This window comes from Marmota monax, unplaced genomic scaffold, assembly GCF_021218885.2.
Source record: "Marmota monax isolate L192 unplaced genomic scaffold, Marmota_monax_Labrador192_F-V1.1 WCK01_AAM20220418_F8-fsc00288, whole genome shotgun sequence".
In the NCBI taxonomy this organism is placed as follows: domain Eukaryota; kingdom Metazoa; phylum Chordata; class Mammalia; order Rodentia; family Sciuridae; genus Marmota; species Marmota monax.
The window spans coordinates 1,570,139-1,596,012 of NW_026693586.1; the positions used below are offsets into that span (position 1 = coordinate 1,570,139).

Sequence of the window (25,874 nt, forward strand, 5' to 3'; positions counted from 1 at the left end):
CAGGTCATTTCTCCAAATCCCAGTTCTAGTTTTGGATGCCGGTTTTCCTGTTGCTGGAAAAGCAGACCCCGGTTCCTAGGGAGCCAGGTCAGAACTTGTTACCTCAAATTCCAAGGAATCTCCAAGGTTCCATTTTGAACTCTTGTTTGAATCCCTTACATGAGCCTCAGCCGCCACAGACCCTGCCCATTACTGTGGGGCGCTTATCTGGCCTCAGCAGCTGGAATGCAGCCAGCCAGGACTTTGAAATGCTGCCTGTGTTCAAGAGCCACCCAACTGTCCACGTGCCACAGTGACTGTGCTGCACAGCCCAGGCCCCCCCACCCTTGAGAATCAAAAAACTGATGATGTGTTTTGCGATTCCCTTATCTATTAGCCATAAAGCCTGTGCCAGAGCCCAGAGTCTCCAACCATGACTTTTTCCCCGTGTTCTCTCCATCCTTCCATGGCCACTGCATCTTTTCAAAGGTGCATTAATACTTGGCATGACAATGTGAGTGGCCATGAACTCTATGCAGGGAGCTCTGCTGGGCAGGGAGAGGGTGCTGGAGGACGGGGGCATCTTAGTGTTGCAGGTTGATGAAGGAGGCACAAGGAAATATTTACACAAGTAAATATATGTAGGGATGACAATAAAGAGTTGTCATAGAGCCAGTTGATGCCACATCAAGGAAAGCACATGATGCTATCCACACACACACGTCATAAACCATCAACATCTGCCCACCTAGATGTGCAGTTGTTCTTCTTCTGGAAGCTTATTCTAGGGACTAGGATGGATCATGAAGAGTCCATTACAAATACGCTCTCATAGTGTGTTCATGACTGGGAAATGTGAACAATAAAGACCTGGCTCACTAATTATGGTATATCCATTCAATGGGCACCACAGAGTGATAAAGATAACATGGTAAGATGGAGGCCAGAATTGGACAGACAGACAGTATAGATAGGTAAATCAGTCAGGTCAGATGAGTCAGGCCAATTTTGAGTGAGTCCCAGCTAGCTAGAGACTGTCCCCTGAGAGATTGAAATGTTAATTCCTCAGAGTCCTTCCTCCACCCTTATCAAGAACCTGCCCTGCTCCTACCTATTGCTAAGGTCACCTGTCCCAGGATTTCCCCTCCCTGCAGGGAGCTATAAGGTTGTTAATTAATGTGTCCTGAGCCCACCATCCTGCCCTTCCCCTTCAGCCCACTGTCTCCCACCTTTGGCCACCCCACCAAGCATTCCTGGGCCTAGTCAGGTACGCAGGAAGGACAGAGATAAGGGGGAGAGGGCAGGAGAACAAAGGAAGCCTAGGACACATAAAAGGGGCAGAACACCTCGCTTCTTGGGATCAGGTACCAGCTATGGCCCCCTTCTCCCTCCCGGGGAAATTCTATGTCACCCCTTTTTAAATAAACCCTGCTTCATATGCTTGCTTTGGAGTCCTTCTCTAATGTTCAAACTTCAACATTTGAGGGAGCAGAACTCGTCACCGATAACAGGCGGTATCAAAATGACATTTAATGGTATGAAAATACATTTATCAAATATTGATCACTGAAAAGGTAGGTTACAAAACAAGGTATGTACACTGTGATTCTATTGGTTAAGGTACTTAGGGCCATAGAGACAGAAACAGAAGTATACATGCCAAAGTGTTTAAATAAATACTCATGGCACTTTTTACTCTCTCCTGTTTGCTTACCTATATTTTCCTCAATAAACACACATTAATTGCACAATCAAAACCATAACAAAATTCTGTTTCTCCATGAAACTCCTTAAGAACTCATCTGATCTTCCCACTCTTCCTTCCTGCTCCGTCCTTGCTCCTGTGGGGTTGGTATGTACCACTCATCAGATCTTGCAGTTGATGCAGATTCTACCAACTGAGAGATAAAGTCCAACAAAAAGACATCAGAATTCAGTTTATGGCTTCACAGGACATCAGAGAGCTCAGTTCTCTCATACTGGAGGATGAGTTTCCCAAAGTACAAGAAAATCTTCATTCAGGGCGTTAAAGTAAAAAACAATATGATACATTGAAACTCTAGTGCTAACTCTTCAGGTACACAAAACAAAATAAAGAGCTGTGAGCTTCTCGTATTACAAACACTGCCACCAAGGACAGTGGCTGGGGCTGGCCCACAGCAGGTGCTGAGCGACATGAACTTTCAAAAATCAACACACGGACAAAAGGGAGCGCATGTGAGCTGTCTTCCCAGTGCTTGGGCAGATCTTCATGCACACTGGTCACCCTGCCTTCCTTTCCTAAGAATGAAAGTGTTTGGATCTTAAAATCCTTTGTTTCCTCTTTTTCTTCATGCTTAGTGAAATACAAAATTTCCTACAACATAAGACATAGAAAAATAGCTGTTTATTTATTTATGTTTACTATTGTCCTGAGTGGGGTTTCAAAGGATTTTCCCAGTGGAACCCAGTCATCTTAGAACACACAGGTTGGGCCCTGGGCAGTGAGCAGGTGGGGAGACTGAGCCAGAGAGTCATGATTCTCATTTTCCCTCCATCTGCAGCCCCCGATGGCATCTCCTTCCCGTGGCCGCCCAGGAAAGCACATCAAATCACAGAAAAGTCAGCAGGGCTGACCAGGGATGCAAAAACACAGGGACAAGTCTCCAGTTTCAAATTCAGGAACCACAGCTTCTCTGCTGGAAGAGTCTCCCGGCAGCCCACTCCTTCAGAGCGTCCTTCTCCTGCACCAACCTCTGCAGGACGGGAAGGCCTGGGACACCATAAGGGGTCAGCAGAGCACAGCTTACTTACTCATATGTGGTGAGAGGGCCAAATGGAACGCTAGCCGGGGCTGGGGCTTCTCCTAGGTTTTCCTGAGGTGCCCCGTGGGCGCCCACTACCTGGAGCGGGCCTTTGCTTCCATAAGTGGGTCTCACCGAGCCTTGGGCACCGTGCATGGCTGGCTCTGGCCTATGGTTACAGGAAAACATTCAGAAAGGGCCTTTGTGCTTTCTCCTCCCTCTGCCCTCACGGAGATGACGCGGGGCACATGAGTTCTCCGGAAGCACACTCCAAAGACGGTGGAGCTGGGCAACGGCGAGACGGCGCTGTGCTCCGCCAGCTGAGCAGAGGAAGGCTCTGATGCACTGCAAGGAGCCCTGATTTTTAAAAATAAAAGAAAAAGATAGCTGAGGCCTCTTTCTCCCTCTGGTTGTTGTTGACTCTCCAAAACACTGGGTCTGGCGCGCTTTCTGATCCCTGGAGTTTGATGCACGTTTGATTCACAGACTGCGGCGTGTCTGCACCAGATGGCCTCAAGTTAATGAACACAAACTCATCACTTTTGCTCACCAGGGAAATGTGCAGCTCAATCTGATTTGTACTCTACAACTAAAAATATTTGAGTATTTTTAGGGAGCATTTTACTGAGACAAAATGGCACTTCAGGAAAGCATTCAAAGAACAGAGACTAACCAGCAAATTGCAACTGCAATCTTCTACACATTGATAAGTCAGCTCCTTAGATCACTCTTGCACCAAAATTAAAGTAATCTGCTGTAAGCCATCCAGCCACGTGGCCCATCCTGTCCTCCCCTCCTGTCTCCACCCCACTGCCCTGCCCTGTGCTGAACCCGTAGTCCCAAGGCACATGAGGAACCCATTCCAAGCACTAAATTTGCTCACTTACATACCAACAAACACGCTTTCCCAGGGAGTTCACGGACACACACATGCATTATCTTTTATATAATCTTTTAATGTCTTTCTAGATGTATGATTTTACACCTAACAACAATTTAAAGATTCAGGACCAATTTACTAAATGAACTCGGCAAGAGCTCCACCTTGTCCAACTGTGGGAGAACTTTGTTGGGATGTGTGCTTTCTGGGTCATGGGCATCAGCTCACAAAAGAGGAGAAGCCTAGTGAGGAATCAGGAAATGGGGAGCTTTTCACACATCCCTGTCTCCCCTCCTCCAAACACCCACACTTTCTGCTGCTTTATTTAAATGTCCTCGCCCCTGGGCTCAGGAACATGGAAGTCATACATAGCTCAGCCCTCAGTTCGCTCTCAACAACCCTACAATCAGAGTTCTCTTCCATTAAAGGTTACTGTGGAGAACCAGGGTCCAGAGAAAGTTCCAGGTAACCTTGGACCCCAGGCCTCTGCTTGCAGCTTGTTAGAAATACCGCCCCAGGCCCACGCCAGCCCTACGGGATGCAAATCTGCACTGCAACAGGATGCTCAGGTGACTCGGGTGCTCAGGGTGTGCTGTGAGGTCGACAGGGTCTGCCCCAGTCATCGCCCCTGTGCGACGGTCTTTGACTCTGGATCGCCAGTGTTCTCACGGGAGGCCTCACCTGAACGGGGGAGTTCTGTAATCAACCTCCCCCTACAGAGACCTCAGAAGTACCAGGTCTTCTCAGAAATCTTTGTCTTTTTATAGTGATCATCTATGCAGATGAACGTCACCTTGAGGAGGAAAACACATCCCATTAGTGACATGATGTTCTTTGGTAAACAGAGCACAAGAGGGGTGGTGTGACTGTTTCTGTGGACGTGGGGTGTCACTAGAAGAAACAGCCTCCATGTGAAGTGCCTCTGGGTGCCTTGGGTGGACTTCCGGCCCTCCCCAACTTAAATGCTTCTCCTCCCAGCACTTCAAAAGCAGTCACAGATAATTAACAGGAAAGGATGGTGTTGCATGGTGGTTAAAAGACACAGTCTACCACCCTAAAGGATGCCACATCCCATAAGGGACGGATGACCTCTGGCTGCTCTGGAGCCCCCACAAGCCCTTCTGGCCAGGCTGACTGTGCAAGTTACTGCGGTGGCCTGCAGGGCTCCTAGCGACGGGCAGAGGGAGCACTCCAGGCTGTGGAGGGGGAGGGGGAGGCAAAGAGGCAGAGAACCTTGGGGGCAGGCTGGCTGGGGTCTTGGGCCATTTGGCACTGCAGCCATCAAGCACTAGGGCTCTGGCCCTGGTGACAAGCCACTCTGCTGTGCCAGAGACAGTGAGTGGGCTTGGTGCAAGCCCACTCAGCCTGCAGGACAGCAGACCTGCTCTGCAAATTTGAGGGCCACTTTCTGGCTCTTGTTCAAACGTGTCTAGTGATAAGTGAGTTCTAACTCAGTGGAACACTAAGGGACTCTGGATTCACTGAACTCAGAAACTCATGCCAACAATAGGTGCACTGGATGCCAGAGCAGGAAGGGCTTTGGGTGACCTTCTCATGCAAGGATTTCAGGTCTAAGTGCCTTCAGCAGCCAGCAAGGACAGCGGATGGGGAAGTGAGCAGGGTGGAGACTGCACTGTCACCACGGAAGTCCCCGAAGGCCTGAGAGTGCAGGTAGGAAGCGGAAAGCCCAAGGAGGTGGGCGACAGCAGGGGCCGGGGCCAGCTGCAACGAGGTCCCTGTCGAAGGGCAGTGATGTTTAAACTTGGAAAAAGGAGATTCCAGACCCCATTCTACTCATAGGTCACTGGTTTGTGACTCATGATCTTAACAGGAAAAGGGAAAGTACCCCAATGGCCCGGCTAGTTACAGAAACGCCCGAAACCCAGCCCAGGCCCCAGCTCTCGGGGCCCAGCCAGCTCCTTAAATTCCAAAGCTTCTGTGAAGGCAGAGGGAGCCTGCACCTCATCAGCTGGGTAACACAAGTCTGTGAGTGAGGCCCGGTGAGAAGGCCCCTAGGAACCCTTGGGCTCTGACATTCTAGCAGCCAGGCACCTCCTGTCAAGAGCTCAAGAGTGACCTGCCACAGATGTCAAGGACGGTGGGTGGCAGGGTCGAATATTAAGTACTACCTAATGGTGTGAAGAAGATGGAAGCTTACCAACTATGGTCATGAGGGTGGACTCTTTGGGAAGTATTAGATTAGATCAGGTCATTAGGTAGGGCTTCCATGGTTGAATCCTGGAAAAAGGAAAGTACCCCAATGGTACACGGATACACACATACGCCACCATAATGTGATGGATCCAAGGGCCCATACCAGAGCCTGCACAATGCTGTTTAGAATTCCAGCCTCCAAAACCAAAGACAAAATTAATCTCTTTTCTTTATAAATTATCTTGTCTCAGGTATTTTGCTATAGCAATGAAAAATGGAGTAAGACAGTGGGGCTAGAAGGCCTAAAAGGGCAACAATGGGAAGAGAGCTGTTCTCTTGGAGCTAAGCAGAGTCTCAACAGCCCACTAGTTCAACTTCGTTAAATTACCATTTCTAGCCTTCTGATAAGTATCAGGCCCTCTGCTGGTCACAGGATGGAGGGAGATCTCAAAGCAACCTAGGCAGGGTCCTCCTTATCTCAGGAATTACCAAAGGGAGGCACACAGAGGAGCACAGAGACCTGCACTCAAGGTACATCAGGAGGTCGTGGTGTGTGTTAAGAATTACAGGACCCTCTGTGGCTGCAGGGGAGAAAGCAACCCCAGGGGAGTCGAGCTCTAATTCCATCCTGAGGAATGGGAGGAAGGGGAAAGGCACACTAGGCAGAGGGAGTCAGGGCAAGAAGGCAGGCAGAGAAGCCAGAGGAGGAGAGTGTAGCAGAGCAGGGCGGCAGGTCGCCACCCGAGAGGGCAAAGGTGAGTCTGCGGCAGTGGGAATGCCAACGCCACCAAAAACAGTTCCTGAATATAACCTGCAGCCATTTTAACAACAGTGCACTCTGTTTTATTTGTAACTGCTTTGATTTTTGGTCATCATGTATGATCTGCTTTATCTGATCACGGTTTAAAATGCTGTGATTATGCAGATGTGGCCGGTGTCCTCCGTGCTCACCTCCCAGGCTGGGGCTCCCTGGCATTCTCTGAATGCTCTGTCTTCATCGGGTAATGGAAATCCAGGGACCAAGATACCAAGCTGGCTGGCGTTTTCATACAGCACGAGGCACAGGCAGCCACTTCTTTGTCACTAGGCTGGTCTCCGAGGTGGTCCCACATGCCCACCACTTCGTCCTCAGCATGCCCTCTCCCCAGATCCAGCCGCCTGTTGGCCCCAATTCTGCCACCCTGTCCCTCTTTCCAGCATGACATATCACTGCAGAATATTAATGAGTCAGGAAGTAAACAATTTAGGTCCCTTCGTATTGCGAACTGAGCTTCTAATGAAAAAAGCCAGTTTTCTCTGGATGCAAGTTGGGAAATAGGCATTCGACCATGCTGCCGGCACAGGCCCAGAAAGAGGATCTCCTGGAGAAGGGACCAAGTCCTTATTCAAACACAAAGCAGTTTACCGGAACCTCAGAAGGGGGGCTAAGTAAATACTGAGGGTCCTGAAGTCTTATTCAGCTCCCCTCTAGAGGACCTCACGATTCACAAGCAAACTTAATAAACAAGCTTCAACTGCAGGTCGGAAGCGGTCACTCTCAAATCCATTCAAGTATGAGCCCACTTGATGTGAGGGCTCTTCCAGATGCTCAGGGCAGCGGCACCAACCATCCTTTCTCTCGATGCATGTTTAGCACGTACCTGGCGGTGAGCTCAGCTCAGCAACAGAGACACTGTCTGCACAGAGGACGCAGCACAGAGCATCCGTGTGACTGTCATGGGGAGAGACGGCAGTGTTAGGGGATTCGCTCAGCCTGGAGTGTGGTCAAGACAGCAGAGGCGAGGGAAGGGACAGGCCTGGCCTAGAAGCAATCATGGGACCCACTGGACTGGGGAGCCAGGGGCATGTCAAGGAGCAGGGAGCACTGTGAACGGCGGTTTCAGAGAGCATATGTCCAGCACCATGTAGCTAGAGGCCATGGAGGGCTTCTACAGAGATCCGGGATCCTGGAAAGGGGATCCTGGAAAGGTGTGGAAGATGGACCAGAGAGAGGCTGGAGCCCAGTGACCAGGCAGGAGGCTGAGGCCAGAACAAGGGTGGAGGGACACCCACTGGGGACCTAGAAGGGACAAGAGAGGGGATCTGGGACTTCAGAGAATGAAGACATCATGAGGAAGAGGAATAGGCTGTGGAGAAAGGTGAAAACCTGGGCTGGAGATGTAATTTATATACCGTTGTTGATAGACCTGTATTGATCTACTATTCACAGGTGGTGCTGAGAATCGAACCCGGGGCCTCACACACATGCCAGGCAAGCGCTCTGCCGCTGAGCCACGACCCCAGCCCAGGAGCCGTAATTTTGAGATGCAGATTTGTTTGACCAACTCTAAGCTGACCAGATGTCCTGAGGTCTGGGGACAGCAATGGGTGAGCAGAAGCCTGCCCTCAGGACGCTATGGGACTCAAGAGGGAAGGAGCTAGGACAAGCCCTGGGGACAGGCACTTTGAGAAGGTGAAGGAGCGACGAGAGCACGTGGGGGACGCCGAGGCAGCGTTGCAGGGTCTGGACAGGGGGTCTGCGAGGACAAGGAGTGACGGAAGATCAGCTTCTCGGGTCCAGGGACTTGGGAGGCTGCAGACACCCGATGCAACAGCTTGCGTGAAAACAGAAGTCGGACCCACCACCCGCGGCCACCAGGCAGGAGGCCACCCTAGTACCACTGGTGGCCAGCAGGGAAGCCCAGCAAGCCCGGTAGCCATCAGCCCACGGTCAGGAATTAAACCGAGAGCTCCCCTCGTTCTGCTTCTACCCCAGCTCCTCACTTAGTCCAGCCAAAGAAAGCCACGTCTGCCCCTAACTGTTGAGGGCTTGGTCCCCAGGGTGGTGCTGCTGGGAGGTGATGGTGACTGCAGGAGACCGGGCAGTGGAGGAAGCGCTGCAGTGTGGGGGCTGCCTTTGAAGGGCTCATTTTGTCCAGGGCCCCTTTATTCTCTCTTCGCTTCCCGGCCTCATGAAGCGAGTAGCTTTGTTCCACCAGGCACTTCCCATTATGACAGGATGCCTGGCCAGAGGGCCAAAGCAATGGAGCCAAGGCCACAGACTGGTACCTCCGGCATCATGAGCCAAAATAAAATTTTCCACCTTTAAGCTGATTTTCCTCAGGTATTTTGTCACAGCAAAGACAAGTCAACACAAAATATATCTACAAGAATTCTACATAAATAGGGTTGGTAATAACATGCTGTGATGCATAGAACTTAGTGCTTTCAGGAGCTTCCAATCCTATCTGATTTCCATGTTGAGTGGGAGATGGAAATGGGCGTGTGTGTGCGCATGTGGGCGGGCGAGTGGGCCTTGGATGACTCGGTCTAAGACCTTGCCTTTACTCACAGGATGATGGAGCCCGAGAGCACACGCTCACTCAGAGACAGATCTGGAATAGAAAACACATCTCTTGACTCCCAGGCTCCCCAGCACCGCCCCCTCCCCAAGCATTCTTAACAACGAATCCCATGTAGCTGGCAAGAAAACTGAGGCCAAGTCGGGGAGACTGTTACACTAACAGCCTCCATGAGCTGTGCCTCCTGGTCTCACTGCACAGTCCCCTCCCTGATGACTGTGGGCCTGACGGGGTGACCTGCATTAGCCAGCGGAAGCCGAGGTGTGATGAGCCCTGCAGCCCTGGCCCAGCTGCCACCACCCCGGAGCCAGCCAGCCCCTGGTGGACCTCCCAGAGGAAGGGCTGGGAGAAGGGAGAGGCCTGGGCCCGCCTCCAGAGGTAGTCACGTGAGCAGCTCAGGGAAAAAGGGAACACTCCAGCCAACCCGCGCAAGCAGGAGAAGTGGTCATTTTAAGCCACAGTGTTTGTAAGGCAAAGAAACGAGTCTATGACCGCCGTTCCTGGGCCCTCACAGGCCTGAGGCCTTCAGTCTCCACCACACACTGGAGGAGACCCTCACAGTGAACTGAGTCATCCCTGCCTGACATGAAAACCTGAGCTCAAGTTCTAGAATCTCTCAAAATCACGGCAGTTAGCACGTGCATCCCTAAGAATTGTCACCCATGCAACCCACCCCCACCCTCGAGGCCACTGGACAGGGCTGGCGTGCCTGCCTGAGGGTGGAGGCAGCCAACCCCACTTTGTGGACCAGCAGCAGAGGTGGGCAGCTGCTGGGTGCTGCACAGCTGGGTGAAGGAGGCCCCTGCCTCCATCACACAGTCCTGAGTGGGAGGCACAGGGAAGCCCGGTGCTTTCACCACGGCGTCTTTCGGGATGTGCACTCTACCTCCTTGGCAAGAGGGAGAAGCTCCCATCCTGGGGCTTGGAGACAGGAGCACATGTCAACTCTAGGCAAGGTGCTGCTATTTAGGACTACAGAGCATTCTGCCTTCAAAGTGATCTTTAGGTAAACAAGAGCCACAAGCAGTATCTCCCAGAGAGACACTCAGCAAGACAGAGGATGAATCAGTTTATTCATTCATTATTGATACCCACATATGTCTGAACAGGATCTGAGACGGCTGGGCCCATAGAGCGCACATTATCTCATTTGGCTGGATACACAGACTATAGTTATTTATAGGACATCATTTTAAAAATCTCTGCCTTTTGTTGTTATTTGCTTATAACATCTTCAAATTCAAGTATACTATTTTAACAATACTAACAATTTTACAATAGAAATCTGTTGGCTTGCATGTGAGGACCAAGGAGACCCCCCAAGGAATAAAGTGCTATATTTACATTTTAAAGTATGGAGAAGTGGGTCACCTACCTTCACTGAGCTCTCCCATGAACTGATTAGTAGACAATTAAAGAGTGGTTTGGGAATGCAATTTGAAAATGGTTGGTGCTACAGACACATATCTTCCACTTTGGGGAAAAGAGGAAAAACATATGCTAGAAACTAATTTTAATCATCATAAATCAGACTTCAGTTTATTCGACTGTAATAATACCATTCGCTGGCTCATTACAGGGTTTCGTACCACCTTGAAAACACTGCTCGGTCCTACATGACACCCAGCATGGATTGTTGGGTCTGACATGTAACTAATTAGACCCATGTTAGCTCTGTCTTCAGCCTGTTGGGAAGACAGACAGAGGCATTCACCATGAATCCTGGAATCCCCTCACACTGCAGCGCTGTGGAGCCAACAGGAAGGTTTTTGGATAGAGAGCAGTTGAGACCATAAGATGGGTAAGAACTGGTGGCACTTTCTAGGACTAGTGATTGCTGCAATATTATGAATGTAGCTCTCCACAAGTTAGCTGAGAAGTTAAGGCAGGAGTGCGTGTGAGTGCGCGCATGTGTCTGGATGTAAGTGAGAGATACTTATGTAAGATGCCAGGCCATTTACATGAACTATCTCATTTGCTTTTCTCAGCAAGCCTATGAGGCAGATATTTGTTTATTCTGCATTTTATAGATGAGGAAGCTGAGGCCACAGAAGTTAAAAGACTTGCCCACACTCACACAGTTGCAGAGCTGGGATTGGGACCAAGCTACCTCTGAATGAAGCCTGGGCCCTAAGCCACTAAGCCACTAAGCTGATGGGCATAAGCCCAGTGGGCTGACGCTGCAGGGTATAAATGCACCTGAGCACCCAGGCTGTGGGAGCTTGGTGATGTCACTTCATTCTTGGGGGCTCAGGTTCCTCATCTGTAAAAGTAGAGAACTGGGTGGGGCTCAGATCCTTCTCTACAGCCCTTCTTGGTGGGTGACTCAACGATCAGCTTGACTCCTGTGTTCCACAGAGAAACAGCACAGTAGGATGGGACCTGTGTTCTACAGATCAGTGTGCCTCAAGAACCCCAGATCTTTCCTAGCTCCTCAATATCAGTACTGAGATATATTTCCTTTTTTCACTGTTATTCTGAGTGTAGGTGGAGTTTTCCGGAAGCTACGTGAGTGAGCTGATGTCATCATTCTGATGGTTAGCAGAATGTGTGCTTAGGTTTTAGAAATTTCCCAGTATTAATTTGCAATAGGGCAAATATCAAACAAAAGTTCCTTGGGGATCCTTGGCAATTTTTAAAGATTTTCAAGAGGTGTTGAGGCTGAAAAGCCTGAGAATCACTGCTCAAGTTCATGCCTGGAAGACACACAGAAGCAGAAGAGCCACCCTCTCCATGCTGGAGGCCAGAGGGCGAGAGGAGAAAGCCTCGTGCTCCCAGTTTGCTTTTGCACAGCTGAAGAGCAGCCGGGCATTTTAACATGCACCAAGCAGGCCCAGGAGGTAGCTCTTCCCCAAAACTGTGAACCAGGGCTCAGAGTACCCTACACGGGTACAGCTTACACCAGGGGAGATTCTGATTCTGTAGGTCTGGGTGGGGCTCTGGAATCTGCAGAACACTGCAGAATGGACTCGCTGCTTGGCCTCCCGTGGGAAGACCACCCCACCTGTGGGGGAGTTCACACTAACCCTATGGATCACCTTTCTTTAGAAAACAAAAGACCTTAAGGCAGGAACAGGGTGGACATGGAATCCAACTGCCTTATGCTGCTTATGCAGGCTTTTAAAAAACAGACCCCAAGCAAAGGGGGTTTAAATCAGACCTAGGTCATAAGTGATGGCAATTCTTGACACCAACTCAGTTCAGAGATGAGCTGTCTTTTGCAGCAGAGTCACAGAAAAGGGCCAGTCTCCACATTTGAGGAAGGGACTGTAAGAGGAGAGTTTCATAAACTCAAGTTCAAACACTGTCCCCCAGTGAGTGTCCTTGTGTTTGTTATGGTTTCAATCTTTTTTTTTTTTTTTAAATATTTATTTTTTAGTATTTGGCGGACACAACATCTTTGTTTGTATGTGGTGCTGAGGATCAAACCCGGGCCGCACGCATGCCAGGTGAGCGCGCTACCGCTTGAGCCACATCCCAGCCCCTATGGTTTCAATCTTAAGCTAAGGGGCTGGAGAAGCAGGGTCCCCTCGGCGATGGTCAGTGATGAAGAAAAGTTCAACTGCATTTTCTTCTATGGGCCCCCTTCAACCAATTGCTGTAAGTCACCCTAGTTCATCCGAACATAGTAACGACCCCCGTGAATAGAAAAATGGAAAGAAAACAGCGTGGGCTCTTTCTTCAGTTGGGAAATGCGGTTCCGCAAGGACGGGGACTTGCCTCTCCTGTGCTCCCACAACAGCATCCTGCTCAAGTCTTGCCCTGGGGAGCATTTTCTAGATTATAGTCCTCTGCACCACGGTAATCTCCCTTGATCCTCACAACAGCCCACAGTGGACAGCAGGGCCAGGGTTACTAGCTCGATTTGGTGGATTAGGAAATTAGGAAAAACTGGTACAAGTCATGGAAGCACCACCAAAGTCCACGGAGGGTGTTAGAGGTTTTTCCAGCTAGCAGACGGCACTCAGGCTGCTGCTCAGAGTTTCCTCAGTCCCTCCAAACTGCTCATGTGCTCACCAGACCACAATTATTCTTGACCACTTTCTGCTTTCTGTGGCCATTTCCCTCTCCAGCTACATCTCCAGGATCCTTTTCCACCAGGTGCACACAATGGCTCTCATTTCCTTTCTTAGTCCTGCCTGGTCGCTCACACACCCCTTTGCCTGTTTCTCCTACAGAAGGTGCTCTTTTCTCCGGCTGCTCTTGGGGTGACCCTTGGACTCATGTCTCTTATCTCTTATCAACCTCCCTCACCCCTGATGGGCTGGGTCACCTCAGTTAGCTCTCTACTTCAAGTCTTATTAGCTTGCATTGGAAACATGAAGCCTTGCTGTCATAACAAAGAACGTGCATTTTGTGAGGACCACTTTACAAGGTGATTTAGCAGAGAGAAGGGCACCTTGCTGCATACTAATGATGCTTTAATAACATGCTCCTGAAGATGGCTGTGCCCAGGTGGATTGAATAGAGGCTGAAGGGAGCCTCAGCATGGCTGGGGGGCCGAGGAGGAGGGCAGGGAGTGTGAGGCTCCAGGTAGAAAATCACAAACCAGAGACTGTCAAGGAAAACTTAACCATATTTGATATCATAACCAGAAAAAATTAACCACCTTCCAGAAGCAGGATGAGCACGGATTAACCTATAGAGACTAATGCTGCTCTCTGGCTGAATATCAGACAGTCCCTTGGAGCATCTTGAATGTGACTAGGCTGCTGGAGCTGCTGCCTTGCTGTGGCAGTGACCCATTTTGACAGCTCACCACCTCACAAAAGGCATAGAAGTTCACCTTTGAGCACAGGTGAGTTGAACTGTGAATCCTGTACCAACACGGCATGGACAGACTGGTCTTAATTTTGGTGTTCTTTATTCTCTTGACTATACTTGTGAAATGGTGGCCCATGTCTGACTAGCCTGCCACCAGAGAAAGGAAGCAATTTATAGGAACAAGATTTCTCAGCCTGTCTTTGGAAAGATATTAATTCCCATTTTATTCCAGATATATTTGCAGCATCCCTGAATCCTAAATGATAAACCAACTGGCCCTGCCTAGAAATTCACTGATTTAAGTAAATATGCACACGAGCACGCATGAGCACACACACACACACACACATACACACAAACACTCGCATGTGCGCTAAAGATAACCTGTGCATCTCACGTATAAACAGACACAGACTTGTAATTTATTACATAAAGTGCAATTCTGGGACCTATGACAAGACATTACACAAGGTAACAAAAGCCTGTGCCCAGTATGGGCTGCCCACTTAAAGAAGAACACACGTGTCCACCTGGTCCAGTGCCAGCTCCCACCTCTCTCATTCCACTCGTTTACCTTGGGCATTATTGAATTTTGTCTGAAACACAACAGGCAAAGTAACCATGTGGCAATTTTCACTGATGACTTTGTAAGGAAGCCAGACAGGAATGGACATTTTTAAAAGTGTGTGTGTGTGTGTGTGTGTGTGTGTCTTTTCCTATCACAAGTGCTTAGGTGTTTAACCCTATGAATTACCAAAACCACCCAGAACCTTTGGTGTGAATATGTGTAAAAATAATACATAAGTGTTTTATTCAACCAACTCCTTGGCACAGTGATTCCCCAAACTAGGTCTGTCTTCTTCATACTTCTTTCCTACAAAATTTTGCTGTACTGTAAAGTTTCTGGATTTATATATGTGTTTCTGTCACAAACATTCCTAACCCATCAACCCTGAATGTGACAGATTAAGCACTAATGAAACATTTCTCAAAGATGTAAAACAGACAAGATAAGAATGAGGCAAGCTGGAGCCCGTGCCCAGCAGCAAGGCCCTGGATTCCATCCTCAGCACTGCAAAGTGTGAGGAGAGAAGGGATGTGGGAATTAACTTATCCAATGTCACTGCCAGGGTGTGACTTGTCTGGATGAAATCTACTTGGCCATGTGAGGGAATGGCGTGAGCAGGCATTCTCTCCTGGAAGCAGAGAACTCAGTCTGTACCAGTATCCCAGGCTCATCCATTTGCAAATTGGGTGACCTTGGGAATTGGCAGCCCAGGCTCACTGTGAAGAACAGATAAGAAAATGTTTGTGAATTTCTTTCTCCACCCCCAACTGTGCTGATCTGTGCTCAGTGTCTTAGTCTGGGGGGGGGGGGGGGGGGTCGGTCACAGCCAGCCCTGGATTGGTGCTGGCTCTGGGGAGTCAGGACACTGGGTGGAGCTGGTGCAATAGGTCCCCGACACTCAACACTCCTCAGTGAGGGCCTCGAATCCCCAGGAGGAGGGAACTGAGGGGGACAGCTGCAGTTCCCCATTGAGGCTTTCTCATAACCGTCTGGCCAGATACAAGATCAGGAACGGGGCTCCGGCTGGCCTGGCCAAGGGGGTCAGGGGAGAGTAACCGCAGCTTCGAGGCCAGAACAGTAATTCAACTGCCTGGGTCAATTCGGAGGTGAGGCCAGGAGGAAAACGACTTTCAAAGCAATCAGGTTCAGGTGTGGATTTCGCCCTGGAATTGTGCCCTCTTTGCGTTTAGAGTGACAGGGTAAGGTAGTGGGCAAGGTAAATTCCATTTGGAGCTGGCTCAACTCAGGCCCGCCCTCTCACCCTTCCAGGGCTGCGAGTAGAAAGGGTCATTCTGCCGAATTTCAAACCCAAACTCCACAAAAGCAGCCCGAGCCCGGAGGAGTTCAAGGTGAAGGAGAAGGATGCCCACTTTGCCTGGCGCGCTCTGCTTTGTCCTTCACACGCTACGCACTTGAGGGAGAAGCTAATGACATTGACCTCGGCCCATCCGCCGTCCCGGGCGCGCACGGCGGCGGGGGACGCTCCCCGCGGGCACCCGCGGGGCCGCGCCGCGTGACCGTGGCCGGGCGCAGCTGACCGCACCGGGAGGGCGGGCGCTGGACGCGCGACCCCAGCACTGCGGGCCTTTTCTTCCTCCTCGCTCGCAGCCAATGGGCGGGCTCGCTCCGCCGGCTGCCATGGCAACGAGAAGACGGCTCGGCAGTGCCCAGAACAGATGTCACATGGGCCGCGATGAATGCGGTGGGGGTGGGGAGCGCGGTGGGGGCGCGGGGAGGGGCGGCGCCTTCGGAGTTAAATGGTCCCACCAGAGGGAGTGGGTCCTAGTTTGAAGTAAGTGCGGAGCGCTAACATCTATTTTCTTTCTCTGCCTGTCCTTTAAGCTCTAAACACACATGCACAAACACAAATGTCCTTTCATCTCCGCTCCCGAGGTGCTGGAGGCTCGCGGCTTTCGTGGGAACATGAAAGCTCTGATCTCTCCAAGCCTTAAATGAACATCGCCTCCGCGGCCAGGCGCGAGCAGGCGTTCTGCGGCCATTTAGGAGCCGGCCGGGAAGCTGTGTTGGGTGAGTCGAGAAACTCAGAACCACGCGGAGCCCAGACAAACCAAGGGGAGTTTGAAAGGCAGACGCACCGCCTCTGTAGGAAACAGCAAGCCCAGTTCACGCTCTCGCCACTGAAATGAAAGGGCTCCTGCGTCCCCCTCCTCCTCTCGGTGGTTTCTCTGATCATGTCATTCCGAAGGCCATCTTATATAGACTAAACCAGGGCAAGGCTTATAAATCTACCTGCTTGAACAACAAAGGCCCTTTTGTTGTCTCTAAAATAGATCCGACCCTGGCTGAAATGCTGTGTTTGAAATGTTTTGCACGGCTTGCAGTTGTCTTTCACTGGAATTAAGGACTATATGTGCGTGTATATAAAACAAACCTCTATATTAGTTAGTAAGAGAAGAGGTGATGTTAAGGGCATGCAGCAAAACGCACTGTGGCCTTTCCCCTCCCTGCCTGCATCCTATGGGCCCGACCCCAACCTGGTTCTTTTCACCAATCCAGGAGAACCAGGGAGACAAGCCGAGGAAGGTACAGGTCCTGTCCTATTCTGGGGCATGATAGGCACTGAACGTGTGGGAGGATGGGGAATGCTGCTGATAGTTATTTTGCACTTGGGCTGAATTCATGGGACAAACATTCCCAGAGTGCCTGCTTTGTGCCAAGTACTCCATGGGGTGTTGCAAAAGATGCAAAGCAGGGAAGATTCCATTCATTGGCAAGAGGGAGAAGCAGCACAGAAACTCTCAGAATGGGTTTGATGAAGTGTCACAAGCAAAGCATGATGGGAATGCTGAGGGCTGCTGGCTGTGAGCAGCTTCCTGGGGTGTTTGAGATGAACAGAAAGAGTCTGGCATTGACTGAGCACCTCTTCTGTGACAGATATGTTACATACACACCACAGTATACCTACGAGGACACCACTGTTATCCTGCTCAAAAAATCAAGAACCCAGACTTAACAATGCAAGGTCATACAACAAGCAAGGACACAGCCATGTGGCCCCAAATTATCCATGCACTTCCATGGGCTTTTGATCCATCTCCAGACTAGGAGAATATGCAACCCTACAAAGAACTCAGCTGTGCATGTGTGTGGGTACCATTTCCTGACCTCACCTGAGCAAAAACGTTCATGAAATTGTAGGCTCCAACATTCCCTACCCTCCTAATACATATTAAACATGTAACAATTAAAATTTAAAAGATTCATCTGGATACATCCTAAAATCATCTTGAATACCACAGGGACTTCCTGTGCTGCCCTTGAAAGATGAATTAGAGTGTTACCCATGGAGAATTTGAATTCATTTGTTCCAGTGTCACTCTGTGGGGTTATTTTTGTGTCTACACCTCCACTAAAATGAAAATGTCACTTGGCCCTCACAAGAATGTTTTCTTCTACCATCAGTTGGAATCCTAGGGTGACTGCAATGCACTTGAATGAAAAGCAGTGAATGCAAATGAAAGACAGATTACCCAGCAATACCGTGTCTGCCTTGCTTCTGGAAGCTGCCACTGCCGCCCAACTCCACCCTGGGGAAGTGCTTCCCTGACACTGCAATGAAGGCCTGCAACCACCAGAGGGCAGTGACACAAACCAGATTTGTGATTGGGGACTGAATGTGGATGCACACAGTTTAATATGTAAAGTCCATTATTGCAAGCTTTTCCTCTCCCCACCCCCTATTAATGAACAAATGCCCAGGGGTAATGCAGAGATTTCTAAATACAGTGCAAGAAAGGGCAATCTGTACTCGTATACAGGGAGTCTAACACACAGTAATGAGTGGAAATGAAAATAATCACCCAGATGCAACTGAACCATTAAGGCTAAAGATCTTGCTGTCTGTACCTCTGCACATATAGAAATATAGATGCCTGTCACCCAGAATTGGGCATTTTAAAAATATTTATTTTGCAAGTTCTTATTTAGAGTTCATAATAATACTCTTAATTACAATCTCAAAGCTCTAAGAGAGGTCTAAGAGGAATTCTAACTCTATGTCTGGGCATACAAAGGGGAATTTTTCTCTCCGACTAAGGTAAATGACTGAATTATTCAGGAACTTGCCATGAGCATTTAAATCATAAGTTCAGGCTGTAAACAACAGTACAAATTTTTTTCTTTTTTTAAAGATGAAGAAGAGGTATATAATCCCCAAACCATAAAATGTCAACTGACATTTACCCACGTCTACACTGGTGTGATTTTCCAGCGTTGGTGGAAGCGGGAGTCCTCTGGAGCTCCCTCGCTGGTTTTAAACATTGCAGGACATGAACACAATAGACCTGAGAAAGAATCCTTCCAGCAGGCAACCTACCCATTTCCCTGGGAACACAGAAACAGAAATAACTTGGCCAAGGAGTTCTGAAAGGAAGATTCCCTGATCCTGTATTTGAACAAGGGTTTGAAATTTGAAGGCCTGTGAAAAAGCCAGATGAAGCCATTGCTGACCATCTTGTTTCTGGAGTCGCCCAGTCACACCCTAAGAGTCATAAATGCTAGACAGATTACCAAGTGCCTACACGCTGTGTGGGTGAAAGCATGTGGAATTCACAATCAAATGACTCTCTCTAAGTTTAGTGTCAGGGTTATCTTGGGGATGTGAATGACCCGCTCTGAGCTCTAATTTTCTCCCAGGGCAGGTAAGAGAATAGAACCTGCTCTAGCCCCCAGTATGGGTTCAAAGGTCATTCATCATAATATGGGGGAAAGTGCTGAGAACTGTGGAGATTTATGAAAAATTTCACTGTTTTTGTTTTCTCTATATTACACACAAGGAATTAGAGCTGCAGAGATTCATTGAAGGTCATGGTGGGTGAAGGTGAAGCCAGGGCCCCAGCTGGACGTTCTCACCCAGGGCCATGATGCCCACCCCCCACACGAACACACAGCAAGGCATAGTCTGCTCAGGCCACTATTACAAAGGGCCACTAACCAGGCAGCTTCAACAATAGACATCTGCTGTCACCGTCTAGAGGCTGGAAGGCCAAGGCCAAGGTGCTGGTGAGGTAGGTTTCACTGTGAAGCCCCTTCTGGTGGCTTGCAGAGGGATGCGGGTTGCTCACAGGACTTCTTTGTGCATGGGAGTGGACAGAGAGAGCAAGCACTCTGGAGTCTCTTCTTTAAGGACATTGGGTCTTCCCATCAGGATTGCGCCACCCTTGTAGCCTCATCTAACTCCTGATACCTGTATCTAAATGTCATCACACTGTGTGGGGGGCACTCCAACATATAATTTTTTGGAGCGGGACACAAATATTTAGTCCATAAAAAGGGGCAAGAAAGTGAACTTCTTCATCTGCTCCATCTCTCCACAAATACCTGCTGACGATCTGCCAGGAGCCAACACCATACTAGGCCCTGAGTAAATGGGAGCTCCACAGAGTTTACCTAATGCATAACTGTCAGAATAGTGCCTAGGGCATTCCCTACAGTCTCCTAGGAAATCTGTGACAGATGAGCTTTAGGGACTGTGAATGGAATAGTTCATTACAACCAACTTCACAAGATCTTTCTTCAGGTAGCCTTTGTGAAAAACAATTGTGACACGAGTCTGGCAACTAATCAGTACATAATTAATATTTGATCAGGTAATTATTAATGTACTGAGGAAGATGGGGGAGGGCAAGAAGGACATGTTCTATAGAAGCTCAGGAAACACAGGGGTCCTATGTGTTCCTCCTGGTGGGGAGACAGGTCCAGCTATACCAGGACGATTCATTGAGTAGACTCGCTTCATCTCAATTCTGTTGGCATAATTAAAACTAATTTCTGGATCAGAAAACTAAAGGGGCTCAACTTTGATTAATATATATTGATTACTACTGCAAGCCAGTGTACAGATATAGATACAGACATAAAATGAACCTACAGGGAAGTTTTGTTATCCACACTTAGTTAAGGTGGGTCAAGGCAGTGGTCTAAATTTTTAGATCAGAGAAATTAACTCATGGCTCAAATAAGAGACCAAGAGAGAGCATTAGGATACTCTTGCCAGCCAGTTATCTAAAAGTCAAGTGATCTCTCCCCTCCACACACAGACACAGAAAGCCTTTTCTCCTTTCCTTTCCCAAACATCCTCCAAACCCTAAGGATTTTTTACTGTTGTGATTTCAGCATGCTACTTTAGTAAATGGTATAGGAGTCAAGTCAGGTCCTTTTGGAAGACAGAAATGTTTGAAAGGGGATAAGTTTATACAAATTTCCACCTCCCTTTAAACTAGACAAGGATCTCAAGGAGGAGGAAATCAAGTCTGTCCTCTCCAGGGAACTTGAGAGTGCGGCCTGGGATTCGGAGCAAGCCAGATGGGCTCCTGCCTGGTGAGCATGGCACACCCTCCTGAACAGTGCCAGGAAGAGCCCCAGCCTCAATCTCCCCTTCGGGGAAGGATATGGGACTGTGGCAGGTAGGAAAGCAGTCCTGGGGCACTGTGGTACTCTGAACAGTGGTCCTCCCCAGTGTCCACGTCCCGATCCCTGAAACCTGTGAATCTTGCTTTATGGGGCACAGATTTCACAGATGTGACTAAGGACCTTCAGATGGGGATTGTCTTGGGTTACCTGGCAAGGGCTGCTAAATCCAACCATGAGTGCCCTTATATTAGAGAGAGGCAGAAAAGGATTAGGCACCAGAGGAGGAGGAGGCAACATGACCACAGAGGCAGAGACTGGAGTGACGAGGTCCCAGGCCACAGAGTGTCTGCCCCACCAGAAACTGGGCAACAAGGAAGGGTTCGCGGCTGCGGCCTCTAGAGGGAGCTCGGCCCAGCCTGCAAGGTGATTGGAGCTCAGTGAGTCGGCTTTTGGATTTGTGTCCTCCAGAACTGTGAGAGAATAAACTCTTGTGGTTGTGAGTCACCAGGTTTGTGGCAATTGGTTACAACAGCCATCAGGGACTAATATGGGGAGACAAGTCAGAGATGGCAAAAATTAGGAAAGGGAGGTTGTTTTCTAGGCCAATGTCTGACTTCATCCCAGCAAGTATCAGGGTACAATCGCAACCTTGGCACTCCCCCGGTCAGGAGGGCGTGCTCTGGGGTCAGGAGCACCAGGGTGCAGGAGAGAGTCTGCTCCTCCTGGCGTCAACACCCCCAGTCCAGCAGAACTCCACAACCTATAGATTTGGTCTCCAAGGCAACAGCGGGCCCACACAGGAATTAACCTTGGAATATAAGGAAACCTGGAATAATTCTACATGGTGTTCACAAGTTCTTGAGCACCTGTGGTTCTCACCGAGGCCCCTAGAAGTGCTTGATCTTTGGGCCAGAACTATTTGTCACATCTCAGCTATGCCACACTATTTAGGCACTCTGATGACAGTCACAGATGTCTCATGGGAAGATGGCACGATGACTGCAGGACCTGGTAGACCCTGCAAAGGGCTTTGGATTTCACTCCAAACACAACAGGGAAGCCAGGAACAAGTTGGGCACAGGGAAGGGAATGTTCCCGTTGTATTTAAGAAGGCCCCCTCTGCTGTCCTGTGTGGGTAGTCACAGTCACGGAGAGAGGAGAGGTTCAGTGGCCCAGGAACAGATCACGGTGGCCTAAGGTATGATATGAACATGACAGTGAAAGAGAAGCAGGGAAACTAGAGATGGAGCTGAGAGGTAGAATCTGGGTTAATCTGACCAACTGGCCGTGAGGGTGAGTGACAGGCACGGATGGGGTGATTCATAGGGAAGGCTGTTGGGGGCAGGCAGAGGAGGAACACAGGGGCCTTGAGCTGTGCTGTAAGGTGCCTTCAGATATACTGTTGAAAAGGAAGTGGAAATAACAAGTAGGCACTCACGGGTGGGGAGCTGGAGCCCTGTGGGTGGTGTGGACCACAAACATGAGTGTCATTGGTGAGATATGACATTTAAGCTACAAATTAATTGCTTCAGTGAACATCATAAATAACGGTCTTTATTTTGGCTTGGATACGAGGTATCCCCAGAGCTCACATTAATGCGGGAAGATTCAGAGGCAAATGGTTAGGTTATTACAGCTGTCCCCCAATCAGTCCTTCCTAGTCTGAATGGGCTGACTGGGTGGCAACTGTAGGCAGGAGGGGTGTGGCTGGAGAAGGTGGGTCACTGGGGGTGTGTTCTTCCCTATGGTCCCTTCCTGCCACCTCCTTCTCTCTTTTTCCTTCCTGACTCTGACGTGAGTTGAGCAGTCACGTGGGTGATGGATGGGTGGGTAGATGGATGGGTGGATGGCTGAACAGAAAGACTGATAGAGACAGATTTTGCAACACTTTTTATATTTGAAATATAGTGGGTAATTTGGCATTTGCTCCATCCAGAAATGTATTAGTCTTATTAAGTCTTAATATGGCTGGCAGAATAAAAAATAAAAAGGGCTGAGGATGTGGCTCAGTGGTTAAGCACCCCTGGGTTCAACTTGTTCCTGGCTTCCCTGTTGTGTTTGGAGTGAAACAAGGCCCCTGTGTTCCTCCTCTGCCTGCCCCCAACAGCCTTCCCTATGAATCACCCCATCCGTGCCTGTCACTCACCCTCACGGCCAGTTGGCAGATTAACCCAGATCTACCTCTCAGCTCCATCTCTAGTTTCCCTGCTTCTCTTTCACTGTCATGTTCATATCATACCTTAGGCCACCGTGATCTGTTCCTGGGCCACTGAACCTCTCCTCTCTCCGTGACTGTGACTACCCACACAGGACAGCAGAGGGGGCCTTCTTAAATACAACGGGAACATTCCCTGTGCCCAACTTGTTCCTTCCCACCCCCAACCCCCGCCCCCCAAAAAAGACTCAGTATGGTGTACAACATATACAAAGGAACTCTGCTTTTCTTCTCCCTTTTAATGAAAGAAATATTCAGAAGAATTGTATTTTCTGCTCACATACCTTGAGGAGTTGGGAAGAAGTTAGGTCCTATGGCCCAGAGAGCTAGCTTTATATTTGTTAATTTACATTCACATTTCAAGACACATAATCTCTCAGTGGTCAAAAGATTTAATTCCTAAGTGAGGAAGAGCCACATTTTCAGGATAAGAGAATCCCTGACCACCCCACCCATATCAGGCCTGCTACAGTTTAGGATGCCAGAGATGTTTCACAGGCATACTTGGCAGGTAAATTGTCCACGTTTGATATTTAAAAATAATAATAATACATTTGATCATAACTTCTAATCAATGTTATAAGCAAATAATACTTCTGTGAAATTCTCTAAGGAAAAATTTTGAATATGAAAAAGAGGTTAAGGAGAGGTTACAAAGACTTCCTCCAAAGGCAAGAACACCCCTACAGTCTTTAGCTGTCAAGCTCGGTGAGAATAACCCTGCACGTTCAGGGTCAGCACACCCAGTGTGAAGTTCAAATTTCACTCCTCAAGGTGGTCCTTCTCCTGAGGTCTTCCTGCCCCTCCAGTCTGACAGGAAATAGCAAACCTCTTCAGCCATCCTCCTTCCCTCGGTTGCACGCGAGCCGGGATCCACAGCCCAGCCAGCTTTGCAGAAAACCACAGTTTAGATGGAAAATCACTTTTGGTTTCTGGCCCCTCAGCGGTACTGCACATCTAATTAGCTGAACAATTGGTCCCTGTGATAAAATCAGCTAATTTTATGTTCAAATGGCTGCTCTGTGGTAAGCAATACTGTCACTCTAAACATCGCACATCAAGAAGTTGCTGAAGAAGCTGGTTGCTAGGGGTCGCTGGGGGCAACCAGTGACGACCATTACACTTAGTAACCTAAGTCGTGTCACAGCTGGCGCACGGGGTCCCACCAGGCTCACATTAGATGCAGCCACAGAATGCAGTGACACGGACTAAATGCCAACCTTGAAGAGGGAGAACGGGAAACAGAAAATGAATGGAACGGGAGGTTGGCAGAATCCCCCCCCCCCTGCTCTTAGGAATAAATCTAAGCATACAGCTGAGGAGGGCCAGTCCTGGTCACCTGCCCAGACACTGCCTCCTCATTCAGCTGGGAAGCCGACGGTGAAAACCACGTCTCCCCTACTTTGTGGCTCCCAGTTTCGAAAATATGTTCTAAGGTAAATATGAAAGAAAAGATGGACTACTTTATGGCATAAAAGCTCACCATTTCACCTTTCACAGGCAAATTTTTGATTGTTTGGTATGTATATTATACCTAGGAAATTATACCAAGGAAATTCATATGTATCAAACTAGAAATCAATTATCAAGTTAGAAATTCATATGTATCAAAACTAGAAATAAGGATCTCAGAAATAGATGACTGCATACAAGTTTATGTGAAGATACTGAGAGATACACCTACCTCTAAGCATATCTATGTGTATATATAGAAAGGTACAGTGAGAGATTTATGAAATACCTTCACTTATAAATACCTCAAACAGTAATCAGCCTGTAGCCAACATCCGGCCAGTTGGCCGTTGCTATCCTAGTTCCGCCACCACTACTACACAGCCGCAGGTGCGCTAGATCACCGGTACATAAGTCACGTGGGGAAACTCTCTCTTGCACATGATTTCTAAGATTCAGGCACATGACTATTAAGTCACACAGACAACATGTGAATTGAGACAGTTGGATGTTAGCGGCCCCCTGCATGACCACAACCACACATGCCCAGGTAATAAAAGTCTAAATGAAAAAGGACCCGAGAAGAGACAGTTTACAGGTAAAAGCTGTTCAAAACGGAACACAGTTCCAGATGAAAAGAACCAATCTCCCTCAGCCCTTAGGGCTGCCCGAGTCAGGGTGGCAGCAGGTGAGGGGGCCTACCTTCTGATAGTCCTCCTTGGACCTCAGGGCTGCCTCCATCTGCGCAGCAGAGGACGGGTAGATTGCCGAGCGGTACTGGGTGCCATGGTCGTGGCCTTGGCGCATGCCTGGGGTGGAAAACAGAGAGGATTATGTGGTTCAAGAATTGGTTTCCCTTTTTTTTTTTTTTTAAAAAAAATATATTTTTTAGTGTTGATGGACCTTTATTTTATTCATTTATTTATATGTGGTGCCAATAATCGAACCCAGCGCCTCACACATGTGAGGCAAGCACTCTACCACTGAGCCGCAACCCCAGCCCCTATTTTCCCTTTTGACAACTGCCCCAGACTCCTCCAACAGAGGACCCACCTTCCATAAGGACCGTTCTGCATTTTCAACATGAGCACAATGCAAGTTGCCTGGAGGTCCAGCTGAGGGGCCACTCTGGTTCAGAGTGGGGAGGGCCCTAGGACCTGTGTTCCTCATGTGCTCACAGGTGGTGCTGGTCACCACATCTCACTTTGAGGAACAAGACTTTAGAGTCTGCTGGATGCTCTGATGGTTTCTTATTCAACCATCAGCAACATTTTTGCTCCCAGTGCTGTGGACGGCTTGCTGTGTCAACTCCACTCTTCCCAGCACCTCTCTCTGGGATGCCGTGTGCAATGCTCACGCTGCACCC

General features: G+C 49.0%; 1 protein-coding gene and 1 long non-coding RNA gene across 2 annotated transcripts in view; both read right to left on the minus strand.

Annotated features, from left to right (window-relative positions):
• The window catches only part of Msra (methionine sulfoxide reductase A), a gene marked incomplete at its 5' end in the record, with an annotated part of 82,061 nt that extends 56,744 nt beyond the window's left edge, over positions 1-25,317 (minus strand). The window contains 1 exon segment of the mRNA XM_046459316.1: positions 25,211-25,317. Coding sequence (XP_046315272.1) covers positions 25,211-25,317 — 107 coding nt within the window.
• LOC124102880 (uncharacterized) lies at positions 1,485-15,462 on the minus strand. The gene is made up of 2 exons (XR_006855022.2): positions 2,773-15,462; positions 1,485-1,877 (listed from the first exon to the last, which is right to left on the minus strand). It is a non-coding gene; the product is annotated as an uncharacterized LOC124102880 (long non-coding RNA).
• Positions 25,318-25,874: the final 557 nt, after the last annotated feature.